This window comes from Pyricularia pennisetigena, chromosome 6 (genome assembly GCF_004337985.1).
Source record: "Pyricularia pennisetigena strain Br36 chromosome 6, whole genome shotgun sequence".
Classification (NCBI taxonomy): domain Eukaryota; kingdom Fungi; phylum Ascomycota; class Sordariomycetes; order Magnaporthales; family Pyriculariaceae; genus Pyricularia; species Pyricularia pennisetigena.
The window spans coordinates 1,133,412-1,152,183 of record NC_043744.1 but is presented as its reverse complement, the minus strand read 5'-3'; the positions used below and the strand labels follow the sequence as shown (position 1 = coordinate 1,152,183).

The following is an 18,772-nucleotide window of genomic DNA, read 5'->3' as shown; positions in this document are numbered from 1 at the left end:
CGGTGGCGCTTTGTCAGCTCTAGCTTGGCGGATTTGAGGCTGCGAACGATTTTACGTATGGACTGTCTGGCGGGTTTGATGTCATCTCCACCATTGTTCTAGAGGTTGACGTACGTGTATAGTAATGGTAGTTATTTAGTTATTGCAAGGTTCCGTGTTACTCGGCTTGCTTGGCAAGACGTGCTTGAGGCTGCTCGCGGATGCCGGATGTTGCCATGTTGATTACTTTTCCAAGTACATGCTACTGTTAAAATGCACCTAAACCCGCAGTACACAGTGCTTTTGAATAGCTTAGACCCCGCGGCCACTTTTGCCCTTTGGCTACCTACCTACCCTTGCAGGGTAGTGCTGCCACATTCTACTTATTACAATCGTATGGGTGGTTATCTACAGTAGTTCAAAGAAGGGACAGAAAGAAATATGGCTACTTGCCAGAAATGCCTGACCCATGGCTGGCATCCCTGTTTGAGGCAGAGAAGATCCCTTGTATGGGACCCCTGCGATGCGCAACTTGGCGGCGGGATAAAGGAATCGAATGTGCCTTGGGTTATCTAATAAACCAAGTACCTACCCTACACAGACCCTTCGCTTCCTTCTCAATATCATGTAATAGCCTTGATATCAAAGTTTACACTTGACCTAGCTTTTAGATATGGGGTAGCTGTAGTTATCTTGCCGTCAGAGTTGAAAACAAAACGTCAAAGAGCCGCCCCTGTAGTTGTCCATCCTTGCCAACAGTAATATCTGCATATCTTCAAATCCTATCTATAGACCCTGGCTTGAAGTTTTCAGAATTGCATGCGTGCTAGATCCTATTTTCCGAAATCCCTATGGCCATTCTCACCATGACCACAAGTAGTTTCGCCTTGGCAGGGGTCCAAGGGTCCCCTCCACCTTTTGAACTAGGACCTGGCGTAGCGCCACTTACAACGCCATATATACACGGAGCTGAACAGCAGTTCGCGCTAGCTTGCGGAGGTGTCACTCTTGGCAGTTGTAAGCCTACCATCCTGGGCGAAACATTCGTGAAGGAGCCCTGAACATGACAATATTCCAGAACAAAACCTGAGTATGGCGGTATACCGATGCTTTGAATTCTCGTGTATAAAAAGACATTGATATTCTCCCTCTCATCTCTCTCTTTTTTTTTGTCTTCTCATCAGCATCCTCACCATAGTCAATCATTCCAGCTTCAGCTCCAGCTCCAGCAGCATCACACTCGCTCAACTTTCAAGTCTCTCATTAAAACATTTTCAGTCTCTCATTTAAACTTCAAAGTCTCTCGCTCAAACCTTTTTAACCCTCCGACTTCTATCAAGATCTTTCAGACCCTACCCTCATCAGCCAAAATGCAGTTCTCCATGCTCAAGGTCGCAGTCGCCGCTCTGGCCGTCTGCAGCGATGTCGTCATGTCTCAGGCTACCCCTGCCCAGGTCGTCACCAACATCCAGACGCTCACCACAAAGTCGCAGGCGCTGCAGGGCCCGGCGCAGTCCATCAACCTCAGCAACGCGGTCCAGCTGCTTCTGGGACAGGGACCAATGACGGTGAGAATCATCCTTTTTCCATCCCTTGATCTCGCGTACCAGTCACGCCTCCCAATGGTTTGAAGTGATTTAAGCTAATGCGGCCTGATTTCCGTGGCTTCAGCAAGTCATCACCGGCTTGACCGACATTATCAGCACGGCCACTGTGTTCCAGGCTCAAATGCAGAGCATCGCCGCCCCGACCGAAACCGAGATCGGCAACATCGTCAACGCTTTCCGCGATTTGAGCCGCGTGCAACAGACTCTCCTCAACACCCTGACCGCCAAGGCTGGCATCATGAACACTCTGCCCTTCATCGGCGCGCCCATGGCTGCTGTTCTCCGACAGCTTGAGAATGCTCTCGACGTGAGTGGGACTGATGGCCTATTCCGGCTCCCCTTTGCTTTTTTTTTTGTTTTGAAATATTGTTTTCCATCTTCTCTCCGAGACTGACAGAGCCGACACTCACCCACTGTTCAGACCCTTGCCTTTCGCCTCATTGACCTGGTCGGATCGCGCGCTACCGATCTGCAGTCTCAGGCCAGCAGCCTCGGGCAAAGCCTCTCGACCGCCATCGCCGCCTACTCTGGCAATGCCGGTATCAGCAAGAAGCGCAGCCTCAGCCGCCGCGACGCCTTCCGCGCCGCTCTCCGCGCTTAAAGGGAACTCGGCACCGAGCAAAAAAAAAACCTTATTTCCCTGCGCCGCCATGGATACAAGAAAACGACGGTTTTTTTTCCACCCCTCAGTCACTCTTTGCGGATGTTGTTGGTTCGTTGGTGTTTTTGGTATTTATGATTGGTCACGAGTGATGGATGGAGCTGCGAGTTTTCTTTTTTTTCAGACATGGGATCCATGTGCCGGTTCCGGGGCAGCGTTTGGGAGCTAACTCCTCCTCTCTCTCTCTTGTGTTTTTTTTTTTTTTTTGTCGCTTGGCTTGTGCGGCTTTGGAGCTCTTCACAACGCCCCAGCTTCACCCTCTCCCCTTTTTGTGGTTTGGCTTTGTGTAGTTTGCGGGCGCCTTCAACAGCCTCCCAACTACACGTCTCATTTGTCTTTTGGCTTGTTTTCTATTCTTCACCGACCAATGACGGGCTTTTTACGGCTCAGGAATTTTGGCACATAATATGTTTTTTTTAGTATATTTTTTTTTTTTTGTTTCAGCACACATATGAGCTGGCGAAGGGCTCATGACGGCCGAGGGGGACGGGCCAGACGCTCATTAACTATAATTACTGCATACAAAAATCAACATGCTTTTAGTTTTACTCCGATTTGAAAATTCACGCTCTTTTTCTGTGAGCTTCTGTTTTAGAATACGTCCTTTTGGCACTTTGACAAACGATCAAATTTGTCTGAACATGTGGGTGGGTATAAGCTTATCACTTATACAGATGGAAGCTTGTGGTTTTGAATCTGCGCTTTGGTGGTAGGACAGAGTGTGCGTCAAATCAAGATTTGAATCGGCGCTAGCCATAAGAGAATCTGGTAAGGAGTGCATTAGTTGCAGCTTTGGGGCTACTTGAGGATATCCCGAGCACTAGACTAGCTGATTAGAGTAAATTTTTTGCATTACACCAGACTATTTATGCCTTCTCAAAAACGCAAAATGGCCAAGATGAAGGCCACAAAAAACCAGTGTCCAACGGTGCATTTGGTGACCACTAACCACTGTATACATTCAAAGGCAAACGTCATGTCTATGACTTGCATTCCGCAACCAAGTGCACATGGCGTCAAGTTTCAACCTTTCGCATTAGGTACCTTGGCTCAAAACACCCTATACAGTTATCGCCCGCGATTTTTCAAAGCCCATGTCTCGGGGAAACACGAAACCAACTCCTGGGATATCATATATGCCATAAAAAAAGGAGGCGAGACATAATCGCCGGGATCGCTAGTCAAATGGTAGAAAAATCCGGCATATTAATACAATTATACAAGTGAGAAAAAAAAAGAATTGTAGTCTACAGAAAAGAAAAGAAAAAAGACGGAAAATAAAAAGTCGAGTTCGAAGTCGCACAGAAAGTCTGTTATTGAGGCCGCAGCGCACCCCCCATGAAGGCGGCGTGCCTCCCGGGGAGGTACTGCTGCACACCCTTGCCCCAAAAGGCAAAGGGGATGCCCATGCCGCCGGCCACGAGGATGGCGACGGCGATCTCGAGGTTCATCATGAGCTGGCCCTGACTCTCCAGCCACCTGGGCACGGCGGTGTTGATGCCGACGGCGAACATGAAATTGAGCCCCGAGATGGCGGCCAGGGCGCCCGCCGCCCACTGAGGGAACGCTTCGGTCACCCACAGCGTCGACACGATGGACTCGCCCGTGAAGGCGACCTGGGTCAGCATCCAGGCGGTCGACACGACGGTCCAGTGATGGAAGGTGCCCACGTAGTCGGGCGAACCGGGCGGGGCCGCCGACAGGCCGAACAGCAGGTTCGCCAGGAAGCCGGCCGTGACGGGCAGCACGAAGCCCGGGAGGTAGTAGGCGGCGCGCCGCACGCCCTTGTTGCGCCACGTCAGGCGGTGCACCATGCGGTTCGTCGTGATGTAGGTCAGCGGCATGGACAGGAAGCAGCCCAGCGCGGCGGCAAAGTCGACGTAGCCGGCCGTCGCGGGCGACATGCTGTACGGCGCCGAGTGCAGGACCTTGGGCAGCGCCTGCCGGATCACAATGGTTCCCAGGAAGCTGGCCGTCTTGTGCATGATGACCCAGAACACGAGCGGGTTGACGAGGCAGAGCACCATCTGGATCGGCACGGCCACGGCCCCGCGCCACGACGCCCGCTGCGCCCGCTTCACTCTCGGCAGGCCCGGGATGCGCCTGAACCTGCCGCGGAACTTTTCCGCGCGCCGGCTGCTGGCGCTGGTGCTGACGGTCGGGTACGAGAAGAGGCTGGGCTCGTAGGACCGGACTACCGTGGTGGACGTGGTCAGGCCTTTCGATTTGTCCTCTGCCGTGCCGGGGGGCCTGCTCGGACTCATGTCCATGAGGGGCAGTGGCGGCAGCTCGAGCGGCTGGAGCGCCATGGGCAGCGGCGGCAGGGGCCTGCTCTCGTGGGCGCCGGCGCCTGGGACCTGCGACCAGTCGTCGTAGATCCTGACCCTCTCGTGCCCGGTCTGCACCAGGATCCTCCCGTCAAACGCCACGGGCGGCCGGAAGAAGTAGGTCTCGGGGCACAGAAAGTAGACCAGGAGCAGAGCCGCGATGGCCCAGCACATTGCGATGAAGTAGAACGCCCGCCACTGGCGCTCCAGATCCAAGACCTGAGGGGCGCAGGCCAGTACCAGAAACGTCGTGCCGCGGCCGACCGTCCACAGGAGCGCGATGGAGAAGGGCCTCTGGTGGATATAGGTTACATCGATAGCCATGAGCAGACCCTTGAGAAGATGGTTAAGTCATGTCCAATAGAGATGGTCTGAGGGGCGAAATAAAAGGAAAAAAGCGCATGGGACTTACAGCAGTCGGGATGGCCCCGGCAGCGAGCCCCTGCAGCGCAATGCCGGCCATCAACATTGGAACCACGGTCGCTTTCCAAGCCAAAATAAGTCCGAGGAGCAAGATCACGGCATTAAAGACGAGCACTGGACGCCTCCCCATCCCGACGCAGAGAGGTGCCCAGACGATGACGCCGACTCCGTACATGACGTCGGGAAGCGCCGTGGCAGCGTCGAACTGCTCCATCCTTCTCTCGCCGAATTCCCGCCCCATTGCCGTTCTCAACAGGGACGGAGCGTTCAGCATCGTGACTGCTATCCCGCCCATGATGGCCAGGGAAAAGAAGATCATGAAACGGCATCGGAGCGACCAGTTGAGCGGGTCTCTGGGCGACGGGCTTGCTATCGGAAGGCTGAGCGTGCGGCCGTCTGACGTAATCAGGAACAAGCTACTTGACTGCTCTGCTGGCCGTTCTGTTTGCTGCTGGACGGAGCCATTCCTGTTGCTGTCGGACATTGCTGCCGTGGGAGAGAAAAAAAAAAGACTGGGTTGGGCGTCGTATTCTCAAGGCTCAGTGTGATGGGCTTCACTGACTCGGTCCCAAAGGGAGCCTCGACACCTTTACGATCTGTGATTAGAGGTAGCTGCTCATCAGGCCGCCACAAAAGAAAATTCAACAACTAGCACAAAGGGAATATGACCAAGACGATATTAGACTCCTGGAGTTAAAAAGGACTGCCGGGACAAACTGTAGATCAAATCTTGAGGACGGACAGCAAACGTTTTTAAAAAAAAAAACCCCAACCGGCCAGTTCGTCTAAAAACCGCATGCCCCGAGAACGGCACTAGGCCCCTGACCCGTAAGTCTAACGGTAGGTTTTCCCCGTACTGCGGACATGTGTACAAAAGAACCCGGACACGTTTTTCCTTGGAACAACAGACGGGAAGTGGAGGTGAGCGCCCAGGTGGACGGCAAGGTACCTTACCGAGCATTCGGCTCGCTCTTCCCCCAAACCAAGAACCAAGGTGGCTGCTCTCTGTATGCTTGATTGGCGGAGAAGATCGGCAGATGATATCAACTGTCATTATCCCGACCCAAGCTTTTGACATTTGCATGGCCGCCAAAGCTTGAATGACTTGTTACAGAATTACAGATTTTTTTCTTGGGTCGCCAGTCTTGGTCCCTTCGTCGTTGAAAAAAAAAAAAGAAAAGCAACAGCCGAGAGCTTAAAAGTTTTGGTTTCGCCGACCCGATGGTCAGGATGAGCTCCACTGGTAACCTCGATGAGACAGCCCAGACATCAATGGGAAGAAGGCGAGGGGAAAAAATAGCTCTGATGTTGTGGATGGCAGCGCGTTTTCGAAACTTGGACACTTGCCACAGCTGCTGCAGGAGCTCAGATACTGCGGGCTTTTTTTTTTTTTTTTGGTCGGCCTGAACTCGTCCCATGGTTTGGATCAGAGTTGTGCTAATGCAAGGGCCCTTGGACGCACGCCATAGGGAAGTTATCTGTCCCAATTTTTATTTTGTATGTCGGCTAGGACACGAATAAGCTTTTTGTCTTTTACTATATAGAGAGCAGAAACATCGGCCAGGAACACAGCTCAAACGGTAGGGTCGGCGCCAGGAGGGGAAAAGGGCTAGAATCAAAGGAATCGAAGCTTTTTGTTCAACGATTCTTGGCTAGCGGGGGAGCAGAGACGTAAATAATCCTACCATGTAAACTATGCAAGCCAAACCAATCTTGGTAAGCAAATCGGCAAAGAGTTTGTGATGATGACAAAAAATGAATCGAGAAGCTTAAACCGTATTCACATGAGGGGCCCGGAAAACGAAATACGCGGTAAGCATACCAAGCTGCTGGAACAAATACCAGGAAAAGAAAAAATGGAAAGACTGGGTGGCAATTGGTCTTGACATTGGACAAAACCCTTTGCTGGTGAGCACCCAAATTTTTTATTTGTTTCTTTTTTATTTTATTTTTACATGCACGTGGCTGAACATAGTGCTCTCTTCTTGATGTTTCTGTGAAACATCGCCAACACAGATGGCACCGCTGAAACTGTCATTCCTTCACAAATATCTCGGCAGAGGATCTTGCAAACAGCACAACTTTGACTTGGGTCTGTACAAACAGAGGGCGGCGGCGGCGGCAACGGCGATTGTTTGGCTTCACGTTCAACTTCTTTTATTTTTTTTTATTTTTTTTTTTTTTTCCGAAAAATATTTACAATTTGGAATAAACCTGCGCCTGTTTCTTTAAAACATTTCTGCCTTGTCTTATCCCAACTTCACTTTACGGCTTGAGATAGTCAGGGCCGTTGTTAAAAACAGGAATTTCACAGTCGCAATGCAACACAAAAGGTTGGTAAAAGTATTAGCCTTGCTTTTCCAACCCAGTCTCGTATCTCCCCGTTCGCCACTTAACCGGCGCATGTTGCGAAATCCCGATGCTTGAGGGTTTTTGATGAGTCAGGGGTATTATTTTTGTTCGAAACCCGAGAGACGAGCAGGACCCGAACGGTTCCCGAACGCATGTTTTTGAGCATTTGGGTTAATCAACTGGGGAAATCGCGCCACTGGTTGGTACATCTTTGTGGTAATCTCGATTGGTCCGAACCCATCCTGGAGCAAACTTTTATCTGGGCCACATGGTTGGCTCTTGGGTGGCCGTCCAAACATATGCACCAGTAGTTTGCCCAACGAAGCGGACCGAATATGAAAAAAAATAAAAAAAAAATAGTAACATGTTACGTCACAGGGTGATACTTATATTTCATAGATATGTTAAAGTTGTCGATGCTAAACATAAGCTCACCTTATATACCTGACTTACGTGCCTACCTCTCGATCTACATACCTCTCTACACCTATTCACCTAGTTAGGCGCGCGCAATTTTGCTTAATGTGTCGAGTTTTGCTGTCAAACGTATGCCCAAGGCGGTCGCAAACTTTACCGGACAAACATGACTGCTAAGTAATAGAGTTCACCGCTCGAGGAGGGGTCGCTTTATAGAAGATCCGATTCTAAATTGATCTGTTGGTCTATCTGTGACTGCTTGGTCGTGTGCTAACACCCTGTACTGTAGAATCTTTCTTTAAGGATAGTAAAAAAAAAGGTGAAGAAAAAAGAGGGTCGTATCAGTAAAGACACAAAAAGGAAGGATTGACACTGTAAGATGTGAGATCCCAAACGAAGGACAAAGAAGGTCAAAGTGAAGTGAAGAGAAGAAGAAAAAGGGTGAGAAGAAAAAAAGAGGGTAAGAAAAGAAAAAAGAACAACTCAAACAGGTCTCGTCAATAGTGCCAAAGAAAAAACACATCAAAACCACATCCAAAACGAGAGACACTGCCTACTTCATACAAGAACATGCAAGTTCTTGTTTCCATGCCTCCCCAATCTACCAGCGGTTGGCCTGAAGAAGGTTGCGCGTCCTCAGGTTCTTGAGCTTCTTGACCGACCTGGAAGCAACGGCGCTTCCCGAGTTATCGCCCGAGCTGCCGCCGCTGCTGTCGCCGGAGTTGCCACCAGAGCTGCCACCAGAGTTGTCGCTGGAGCCGCTGCTGGCCGAGTTGTTGCCGCCAGAGCTGGAGCCGTCGGACGAGCCGCCGCTGCTGGCAGATCCGTTGTTCACGGCGCCGTCACCCGCGTTAGCAGACCCGCCCGACCCGGACATATCACCCATACCTCCGGCTGCGGCTCCGGCTCCGGCTCCGGCGGCACCTGCTCCGGCGCCAGCGGCATCGGCTGCTTTCTTGCCGCCTCCTTTGCCAGCGCCAGCGCCGCCGGCAGCGGGGGGTGCGGGAGGCGCAGCAGCTCCGTCGGCTGCGGGAGGGGGAGGGGGGGGTGCTGCGGCAGCGGCATCTCCTCCGGCGGCGGCGGCACCTAGATTATTGGAGCTTTGTGTTAGCTTGTGTCTTGCTCACGAACCGGTCTGTTTGGTGGGTTTGCATCGGATTCAGACTTACCAGCGGCGGCAGCTCCTTTTTTGGCATCCTTTCCTTTGGCGGCATCATCTTTGCCCTTGGCGGCATCGTCCTTGCCCTTTGCGTCTTTGCCCTTGGCGTCTTTGCCCTTGGCGTCCTTGCCCTTGGCCTCAGGGGGAGGGGGCGGGGGAGCAGCTCCATCGGCAGGGGGTGGCGGCGGAGCAGCAGCAGCACCACCGTCGGCCGGAGCCGCGCCGCCAGCCGCACCTCCTGCACCACCTGCGCCAGCGTCGGCGTTGCCGCCGCCACCACCACCACCGCCGTTGTTGTTGTTGTTGTTGTTGTTGTTGGCACCGCCACCGTTGGCAGCATCACCAGAGTTTGCAGCGCCGCCAGCGTTGGCAGCACCACCGGCGTTGGCATCACCAGCCTTTGCGGCATCGCCAGATTTCGCGGCGTCACCAGACTTTGCGGCATCACCAGCCTTTGCGGCATCACCGGCCTTTGCGGCATCGCCGGATTTCGCGGCGTCACCAGACTTTGCGGCATCGCCAGACTTTGCGGCATCACCAGCCTTTGCGGCGTCACCAGATTTTGCGGCATCACCGGCCTTTGCGGCATCCCCGGATTTCGCGGCATCACCAGACTTTGCGGCATTTCCAGACTTGGCGGCATCGCCAGACTTTGTAGAATTACCGGCCGCGGCGTCGGCCCTGGTCTTCAAGCTGGCGGCGTGGCCATCGTGGAGCAGAGCGACGTCAAAGGCACGGACCTCATCTTGTCCCTGCGTCGCCACCTGAGATCGGGCGTCGAGGGTGTTGACCGAGACAGCGCTGCTGAGCAGCAGGGTTGCGACGGCCGCGCGCCTGAACATGTTGTCTGTGAATGAAGGGGGGGAGGAGAGGAGTGAAGAAGAAACGGGTTCGGTGACCTTTGTCGGTTTTTTTTTCGGGAGACTACGGAATAAACCCGGATACTAGCTCACGGGAACCCGGTAAAGTCTGAAGAAAAGATGGGCGGGAAGGTGAAGGAGTTGCAGCTTTGCTGGTGGGGAAGACGAGGATGGGTTATAAAAGAAATAAAAGAAGACAAAAAAAGAAATGAAATGTCTACACAGTAGACTGTTTGAGTATTGTGAAGAAAAAAGGTCCTGCCGGTGGATCAAGCTAATGTGGTTGATGATCCAGAGATTGAAATCGGGAAACGGAGGGTGGAAGTTGTCGTCTAGATATAGTCCAACAAGTCTTGCCCCTCGTCACATCCGACAAGGCAATAGAAATCACTGCTGATTCCGCAAAGAACGATTGGCAATCCTGCCCTAGGCTGTAGTTCCTCGATCGATCCCGCGCCCGGGAAGCCCACGTCTGGTGCACAGGTCATGGTGTGTGTTTACACAACACCCCGGAAGTTGCTAGTCCCCAGGCGTCAGATAGATTGTGCCTCTTGGTAGATCCAAGGTTCGAGCAGAGGACCTCCTTGCCTTTGATGTCCTCTGGTTTACTATTCGTTTTGTTTTGTTTTACTGTTGCTGGTTCCGGTTGCGTACTCGCCACAAGGCCGACTGGATTTCTTTTTTTTTTTTTTTTTCTTTCTCCTTTCATCATGACACGAGTGGGGAGGCATGGGGATCTCTGGCGTTTCTGGCGTCGCCGGTTTACCAAGGAACCCTCGAGGGCATCAGCTGTCATTGCACGACGCACAATGTCGTTCTCTTCGGTGGCGGCTTCGCAGGAAACGTCGTTGAGACAAGGTGTGGGACTGGAGACTGTCTCAGCGCATGGATCTGATTGGGGAGTTTGTTGATCTGTACCACGTAAACTGCTGCAAGCAAAGGGCATGGATCATGGTTGATTTGGGAGTGGGATCCCCGGGAATCAGTGCCGGTTTTAAGGTTATTCTTCCGGGTTTCGGGCAATTCCGAGAGCTTCCAGTAGGAGTCAATCATTGCCTAATCAATAAAATCGGACCGCAAGTGCAAATACACATCCTACGGGGGAACGAAGCCATCAGCAAAACAGATACTGATTACATGTTCGTGCCATAACTAGTTGCCGATTGTCTTGGCCAACTCAAGGGTGAGAGAGCGTGTTGCGTTTTGTTGTTTGGGCTCAAAGTGCGCAACATCAAGTTTCGAATACTAGTCAGCTGTGGGAAACTGCACTTGTAATAGCTACCCTAGTAGTGGTTGATCGCCACAGCGATATGGGCAGTACACTGCTTAAGCGGCACAGAAATGGACCGTTATGCGTTCCGTCGTCTCTTATTCTCGCCACTGTCAATGATGCAGTTCACTGGTTCGGATGGCTTTCCGTGAGGTGGTGCTTGTGAACCGTTCAGAAAACCAGAGCAATCATCGTAGCATGTTGGAAAACTAGGGCGTAGCTCCGTTGCTGAAAATTATGTGGCGGATACTCAAATCGATAGGTGACCTCGCACCAGTAGTGAGTGGCTGTGTATGAACCCCCTTTAGACAGTCTTCAGACCGAGTTTGCACCATCTCAACCTTGACGACGGAGAAAAAATGAAAATGACTCGTGCTGGCTTTGGGAGCAACTAGCCACAAAGAAAAAAAAAAGATCTTTCATCTGGTCTTTTGGCGAAAATCACTCGAGTAGATCCTTGGAAAGCAAGGTGTGGTCTAGATATGATCGCCAGCTTATTCATTCCTGGCTTTGTGGGATACGAGCAGCAGAATGATGGTCTACCGGCTACCGGGAGGAAATCATTGCTGTTTTCCACCGTCGATTCCCAGAAATGAGGGGCCAAGGAGCGGCAAGAGAAGAGACGAATTATTCGAAAAAAAAAAGAAAAAAAAAGATAAAGCCACTTATCACACTCGGATTATAGGCATCCGAACCTGCAGCACTCTGCGTGAGACTGCGCAGCCTCCAACTCCACATATCGTCCCATCTTCTGGCAGTGGAGTAGTGGTCCAACAAAGCGCACGGGAGGGCGAGACTTATTATGCTTATTATTGAAATTACCCAAAGCAAAGCATAGACAATAAAGCCATTATGGCTGTCATGACGGGTAGAATTCAATGGTGCAATCAAATGTCAGGTTCCACTTCTGGCTGTGTCTGGCGAGCTTAATCCGGGCTACAAGCTTCCCTTGCCAGACCGAGGTAATGTGACAGTAGAAACGAGAAGGACAAGTTCTTGCTGAAACGTCAATTTAGCTGAATCCTCGGTTTTCTCTGTTTCCTGTCGAGGCTTCCTTCCTGCCTGCTCGAGTAGTTGCCACTGTGCCAGACCCCATTGGGCCAGTTAGATTTGGCTTGTTCATACAAGCCCAGAGGCCAACTACAAGATGATGATCGTAATATCTGGATGCACACCTAGGCTGGAGCGTCATTGAGCACTGGACTGAAGAATAGGCATCTTTACCAATACCGCGAGATACTGGGATCTTTGTCGGAACCGCACTATTCCGGATGCATCGGAATCAATGGTGGTTTGCAACCGTTTGTAGCATCTAACATCTTGACGCTTGACGGTACCATTGCTATACTTTAAACGAACTGCATGAAATAGTCTCCATGGCTGCTGACTTCTCTCCTATAATGAGATACATATTCAGCTCAATCTCGAGGTTTTTTGTCTTTAATATGATCTTTCCCTTAATTCTAACATATATTCCCAATATTTCTTTTCCTCCTCCTTTCCAGCCTCTTCAACCCTCTGATACCCCTCTAGTTTACCACTAGACTAGCCTCTTCACAAACGCGATGGAGATGTCCCCGGGACAGAAAGCTTTCAGAACCGGTTGCAGAAGGCGATTCAAGACTTGTGTCATCGCACAAAAACTTGACTTGACATGATATGTTGCTTCTATCAAGTCATTCATCTCATCTTTACTACGCGATTGGTGTAAGACTAAGAAAGCTAGGGCATCATTCAGCCCTTTCTGCTACGAAAAAGAAAAGCACGCAGTTCATCAAAAAAGGAAAAAAAAAACCTGAATGCACAGCTCATGTTTTGTTTCCAGAAAGCCTCATTCTTCCACTTCCGGCAGCCAACGTCTGACCAAATTACCGGGTTCGTTCATGATTGCCCCTGGCTGTGATGGATCCGCCTTGCGCAGGGTGGGGGCTGTAATCGGCAACGTTCCGTTTGCAGATTGGATAATCAGGAAACCAACGTCAGGTTTCTGATGTGTTAGCAACCCGTGAGTCACGACCCGAAGCGACAAGTGGAAAAAAATAACGAAGGATCATCTTGGGCAGGGCAAACCACTACTCCAGCTGACTCAAACATTTTTACTGAATTTGAACATCTTTCTTGCTTCTTTTGCTTGCGGAATCGCTGCACATTTCTGTTTATTGATCCACATCTTCGCTCCGCAATCGTAGACAACAATGTCATTCGACCCTCGACCGAGAATCGGCGTCGCCGCGCTCATCTACGGGCCCGACAAGCGACTCATCATCGGACGCCGGAAGGGCTCCATCGGCAGAGGTCAGTTCAGTCAGCGTGGACCCCGCGTCAGCTGCAAATCTGAAAAAAAGGGAGGCGGGAGGGGAATCCCATGTTACCCTAGCCTACTCCAGCTCCCCCCGGGTTGTTCCCCGAAAGACAAAAATCTCCAAAGACTCACTCGACTGACTTGTTCGCAAAAACCTCCCTCCCAGGTCAGTGGGGATTTCCTGGAGGGCACCTAGAGTACGGCGAGTCGGTCGTGACGTGTGCGGAGCGCGAGACGCTGGAGGAGACGGGCCTGGAGATCCGAGGGATCAAGATCGCCGCCGTGGCCGAGAGCGTCTTTCACGACCTGCACATGCACTACATCACGCTGTTTGTGCACTGCGAGATGCAGGATCCCGATGCGCAGCCGGAGGTGAGTTTGGTTCCTGTGTCTACATGTGTCTGTCTTCTAGCATCTTGAGGGGGGGNNATGATTTGTTGGTATTTTTTACGTCACGATGTTAGACGCTGGAACCTGAAAAATGCGAGGGATGGGAGTGGAAATCGTGGGATCAAATCAAGAACATGGCGAATCGAGCGGGCGGGACTGACGAGTTGTTTGCGCCCATCATCAACCTGCTCCGCACCCAGCCTGACTTTGGGAACGAAACTTGAAAAAAAAGGTCCGATTGGCCTTGCTCCTCCCTTTTTTTTTTTCCAGCTGAGACAGGGGGCCCGCCTGTGAAGAATACCCTTAGAAGTTGACGTTTCGGCGATTTTCCTGGCATATGTTAGATTTTTGACTGTAGAAAACAAATACGAGACAAATAACGACGACGACGAGTTGCTTTGGCCAACAAAGAGTCACCACTGCTGGGCAACACAGCAGCGCACTGTACCCCGCACCAACTCATCGGATCAGTGCAGCTTGACCAGGAGGTGCGGTGCGGGGTTTGGATGGGACAGAGTACAGTGCTGCCGCAATTAACCCTGCACTCCAACCATCCATGTCATATCAACATGCTTGACTGCAGTTTTCAGAAACAACAAACTTGAATCTCCGGTAGTTGACTTGGTATTTAGCACCCCTAAATTTAATGTCCAAGTCACTCCCTTGAGGCTTCTGGTCTTGTGTACAGGGCGGCTCTTGGATGCCCTAAGTCGTGTTATCGTAATATCGATTCAAAATGTCCGGACGCATTCCGTCATCTCGTTCGGCCAACTGACGCGTCGACAAATCAAAACAAGGTGACTGTCTACGAAATCATGCGAGACAAAAACACCTGTTCTTTCTCCTCAACAGCCGGCGCGCTATGCCTTCCTGTTGTCTTGATTTATTGCTGAAGAATGTGCAAGCAGAAAAATACCCTAGCCGAGCCCGGGAGAGCCTCTGGGATCCATTTGGTCCTAGGTCATACACACAGCCAATGATCATCAAAGAAATCCCCATATGCCATTGTGATCCTCACCAGCAGCTGCCAGCAGCCCATGAACCGATGCGTTATCCCGGCGTCCTTGCCCCCCTCCCCGCTCTTTGGGCATCCCTCTCCTTCTCCTCTCTTGTCGCCTCTCTCTTGCTTTGTTCCCAGCAGAGGATGCAGGACTGGTATCTCGAGTACCAAGTCTCTGGGTGTTTCTCGCATGCCACGATGTGGCCCTTGCGCCTGCAGCTCTTGGGCGCGCTCTTGCCGCAGACGTCGCTGTACGTCAGGTTGTGATGCCAGGATTAGCTCCACGTCAAAAGATGAGAGAAGCGCGAGATACGTGACCGGGCACAGGGTGAGGCCGCAGTGAGGATTTTTCCAAAACTCACCAGTGGTGATGGCCGCTGAGGCCCGTCCTCCCCTTTCTGCTTTTCTGCTGCTTTGGCTCGTGGACCAAGGCCTCGTTGAGCGGTGCTGTGTCACCTGCAGGACTTTTGGCCGTCTTGGTGCCTAGACATGGGGACAAGAGTAAAGCATTAGTTGGCAACGCTGGCCCTGCGACCCAGTGGTTTACATGGGCTGGGTCTGTTTGTCGGAATAGGTAACCTGGAGCTTGATCATGCTTCACGTCTGGCCAACCAGAACCAGCCATCGCCTCCACAAGCCAAATCCAAGGAGGATTGTAGAGCAAACGGGCAAGAAGTTGGGAGCTGGAGGTGAAAAGATGCGTACCTTTTGTTCCCGCCATGGCTTTCCGGGTATCGAATGTGCTGATATCTTGTGCAGTTTTCTGGTAGGAAAAGCCCGAATTATTTGGTTTTCTGGATGCTGGGAGCCGAGAATAGGTTGAGGTAGATGGGCTTGTTTGTTTTTCCACCTGTCTATCTTTCGTTGGCTCGAGATTCAAATCTCACCCGTTTGCTCAATTTTTTTCCTTCCAAAACCTGATCCTTAGGCTCCGTTTGTCGAGGTACCACACCACCACCATTGCAGGCTTGCAGATCCAAATCCGTTTTCTTGAAGTAACCGCCATCTGCATACAGCCGCCAACCAACGCCCGGCAGAATGCATGTTTCCGCTATTGTGCTCATTCTTGGCCTCTATCTTACATTTCAGGGATCTAACTTTGACCACTTTCCATAAACTGCAAAAGATACATCGGGCTCAGACAAAAAAAATCTTCTTCCTGCAATCTCCACATCCAGTCCTTTATGAGCAGCTCTCGCTACTGAGTCTGTGTATTACAACATAGGGGTAGTGGCAGTAATGCCCATGGTATTTCAGGTTCATGATTCCCGAGCCTGCCTGTAAGTTCAAAACTTATCCCTGCCCTACTGACCTACCCTTTGACCGATCTGTCTACATCCCTTCTACTTACCTACCTACGTACATGCTAACTCAAACTCGAGTAACATAAACTCCGGTATATACCCTCTGCTTTTATTATTCAGGTTTTGCAGCTACAAAGCAGCCATCGCGAGACGTAAACAGCGTCGGGAAGCAAAGCTGCCACCTGTAGAATCATTGACGGCTGGGATAAGGGATCCCGGAACGCGTAGACCGCTTCGCCAGAGGTTTTTGCTTGATCAGTTTGCCTTGAACAATTTATCTGTGGTCTTGAAAATAATCTGAGCTAGATTATCTTTTCGCAATGCGGAGTGTTGGCAGATAGCGGGAGCCTTGTCATCAAATCACTGCATGTCAGGCGCATTCAAGTTGTGGAGTTGAAACAACACTTCGGCACCAAGAAAGTAAAAGTTCCATTTAGCAAGCAAAGTAGTGGAAAGCTGTGTGAAACGTAGGAACATAAATCGTTTACCTATTCAGCCTCCCGATGCCGCCGTAGCCTGCTATTTTGTTTTAAGAATTACAGGTTCTAGCAAATTCGAGCGAATCAACCCGCCATACCAAGACTCCTCCCTGTCATATTATGTGTTGCGACAAAAATTGAATCCCGCCGGGCGCAGCAAAAGTCAGACGTTTATCTGCACATGTGTTCTGAGAACTCAGTTCTCACTGCTAGCCCTCTTCTTCTTTTTCCCCCCCCCAGAAGGTTTGACATCCGTAAAATTTTTCTTAAATAGAAAGCAGGCCAAAGAAATAATAACTTTCGTTGTTTGATACCTACTCCTGGTCAACAGGGTAGACGGTAATGGGGGTCTGGAATGGCTCCGGCGGGCTCAACGGCAGAGGAACCTCGAATCCTCTAGGGGGATGAGCCGCGTCAGGGACCTCGATGATGTTGCGGTAGTAGCTCGGAGGGCAGTAGCCGTCGGCGTTGGTGTTGTCGCCGTGGTCCGCGAAGTCGCCGCCATTCCAGGAATCGGCGCCGCTGTTGCCGTAATCGCCAAACTGGCCATCATCATCATGATCATAATCGGTGCTGCGGCCCAGGAAGCTGCCGCACTGGCGCTTCCAGGCGTCGACGATCGCGGGCAAGACGGAGCGGCCGTTCTGCGTCAGCGCGAGGTTCGGGGCCGGGTAGACGTGCAGCGAAGTGTCTGCGCTGGAGAAGACGCCGCCATAGGATTGATTCCAGTAGTAGGACTCGAAGGTGCCGCCTGCGATGTCGTTGTTCCAGGATCGGATCGCGTCGCCCGTCTTGCGCGCGACCCAGCTCCACACGTTGGCGCCGACGTCCCATCGTCCGAGGGTGTGGAGGCCCCAGTTGGCTTGCACCGAAGACAGTTCTGAGTAGTGGTTGTAGAAAGCGTCGTCTTTTGTGCCGACCAAGTCCTTGTCGACGGCGGAGCCGAGGAGGATGCCGGCAACATGGTTCCTGGCGAGAGGGAATTCCCCATTAGCCTGAAATGTAATGTAGACGACCGTCTTGCCGTCGTTGAAATATGTGTTTTTCAACAGGGGCTCGACAAAGGAGCGGGTCCAGTTGCACGACACGGAAATGTTGGTGTCGTGACCGTTGTTGTACAGGTTAGGCGTGACGAATCCCCACTGGGGCAACTGCTGCTTGTTCAGATCCTCGTAGAACAGGGTGAGGTTCTTGACCTTGGCCAGCCGGTCTGGGTTCTGAACGACGGACTGGAAGCGGATCAGGAGGTTGTGCTTACGGGCGTAGTTGCCCTCGACCGGATTGCTGTACTCGAAGCCGTCGTATCCCGTAAAGGGCAGGCCCTCGTTGTAGTCGCCCCAGCTGATGTTCTTGTCCTCGAGCAGGTCCACGATCGTGGAGACGTTCTTGTCGACGAGGAGGAAGCTGTCGCTGTTGGTCCCGTAGTAGTCTCCAGAGGCGGGCGCCACGTAGTTGGGTTGCGACGGCGCGGCCACTCCGTACATGTTGGTCAGGAGTATGCCCTGGTTGATCAGGGCTTGGCAGTCTGTGTTGTTGATGGTGTTCTCGTAGGCGGTGGTTTCCAGGTAGATCTGCAGGATGCGGTTGAAAGCCTTGCCCTCGACATTGGAGGTCGGCGAGAGAGTCTTGGCGGTAGCTGCGGCCGCCGCAACCTCGGCAGTCGCCGTTGCGGTGACGCCAACAACCGGAGAATCGGCCGAGGTCGGCGTGTCGCGGATGATCAGGCTTGGGCGGTCCTGGCCGACATGGAAGTTTTGAGATGGCCCTCGTGGGTAGGCAGCTGCTTGGACCAGGCCGGCGGCCGCGAGAAGGCTAATGGCCTTGATGGTAGTATGCATCTTTTTTTTTTTTTTGTCTTGGTAAGGATTGGATGGTGGCAGACTGCCGATGTGGTCGGTTGATTGGTTGAGAGAAAAAGGAACGAACGAGTGGATGTAACGTGATGGAAAAGTGAGTGACTGAAGGGAAGGTCTGGATGCTAAGTACCTTTGGCAAACCGAGGAAAGAAGTCGATGAAGAGGGTGTCGAAACAAGCAGATAAACGTCATCAAATACTACCCCTTTAATAGGAAACTTACACGATGCTTTGACTCTTCAATTGTGCAGCCTTTATCCCAGCCATTCACCCATTCGTCTCAACGCTGTATGGGACAGATAGTGATCCTGCTCCTTGTAGAGAACTAACACAGGTTCCCGCTCGTCAACAGGCTCAGAGTAGATAGCGCTAATTTTCAAATGGTTC

General features: G+C 51.7%; 6 protein-coding genes across 6 annotated transcripts; 2 read left to right on the top strand and 4 right to left on the bottom strand.

Annotated features, from left to right (window-relative positions):
* Positions 1 to 1,349: 1,349 nt before the first annotated feature.
* PpBr36_04183 (uncharacterized protein) lies at positions 1,350 to 2,187 on the top strand (the record flags this gene model as incomplete). The annotated part of the gene is made up of 3 exons (XM_029891347.1): positions 1,350 to 1,547; positions 1,651 to 1,893; positions 2,008 to 2,187. 3 exons carry the CDS (start codon positions 1,350 to 1,352, stop codon positions 2,185 to 2,187), a joined length of 621 nt encoding a protein of 206 aa, XP_029750263.1.
* Positions 2,188 to 3,560: 1,373 nt separating this feature from the next.
* PpBr36_04182 (uncharacterized protein) lies at positions 3,561 to 5,481 on the bottom strand (the record flags this gene model as incomplete). Its single annotated transcript, XM_029891346.1, has 2 exons — positions 3,561 to 4,907; positions 4,987 to 5,481. 2 exons carry the CDS (start codon positions 5,479 to 5,481, stop codon positions 3,561 to 3,563), a joined length of 1,842 nt encoding a protein of 613 aa, XP_029750264.1.
* A 2,886-nt stretch (positions 5,482 to 8,367) lies between these two features.
* On the bottom strand, positions 8,368 to 9,767 carry PpBr36_04181 (uncharacterized protein; the record flags this gene model as incomplete). The annotated part of the gene is made up of 2 exons (XM_029891345.1): positions 8,368 to 8,852; positions 8,936 to 9,767. The coding sequence occupies 2 exons, from the start codon at positions 9,765 to 9,767 to the stop codon at positions 8,368 to 8,370; spliced, it is 1,317 nt and encodes a 438-aa protein (XP_029750265.1).
* A 3,483-nt stretch (positions 9,768 to 13,250) lies between these two features.
* Positions 13,251 to 13,971, top strand: PpBr36_04180 (uncharacterized protein; the record flags this gene model as incomplete). Its single annotated transcript, XM_029891344.1, has 3 exons — positions 13,251 to 13,350; positions 13,524 to 13,729; positions 13,822 to 13,971. The coding sequence occupies 3 exons, from the start codon at positions 13,251 to 13,253 to the stop codon at positions 13,969 to 13,971; spliced, it is 456 nt and encodes a 151-aa protein (XP_029750266.1).
* An 826-nt stretch (positions 13,972 to 14,797) lies between these two features.
* Positions 14,798 to 15,468, bottom strand: PpBr36_04179 (uncharacterized protein; the record flags this gene model as incomplete). Its single annotated transcript, XM_029891343.1, has 3 exons — positions 14,798 to 14,996; positions 15,110 to 15,230; positions 15,453 to 15,468. The coding sequence occupies 3 exons, from the start codon at positions 15,466 to 15,468 to the stop codon at positions 14,798 to 14,800; spliced, it is 336 nt and encodes a 111-aa protein (XP_029749779.1).
* Positions 15,469 to 16,844: 1,376 nt separating this feature from the next.
* On the bottom strand, positions 16,845 to 18,368 carry PpBr36_04178 (uncharacterized protein; the record flags this gene model as incomplete). The annotated part of the gene is made up of 1 exon (XM_029891342.1): positions 16,845 to 18,368. The coding sequence occupies one exon, from the start codon at positions 18,366 to 18,368 to the stop codon at positions 16,845 to 16,847; it is 1,524 nt and encodes a 507-aa protein (XP_029749778.1).
* Positions 18,369 to 18,772: the final 404 nt, after the last annotated feature.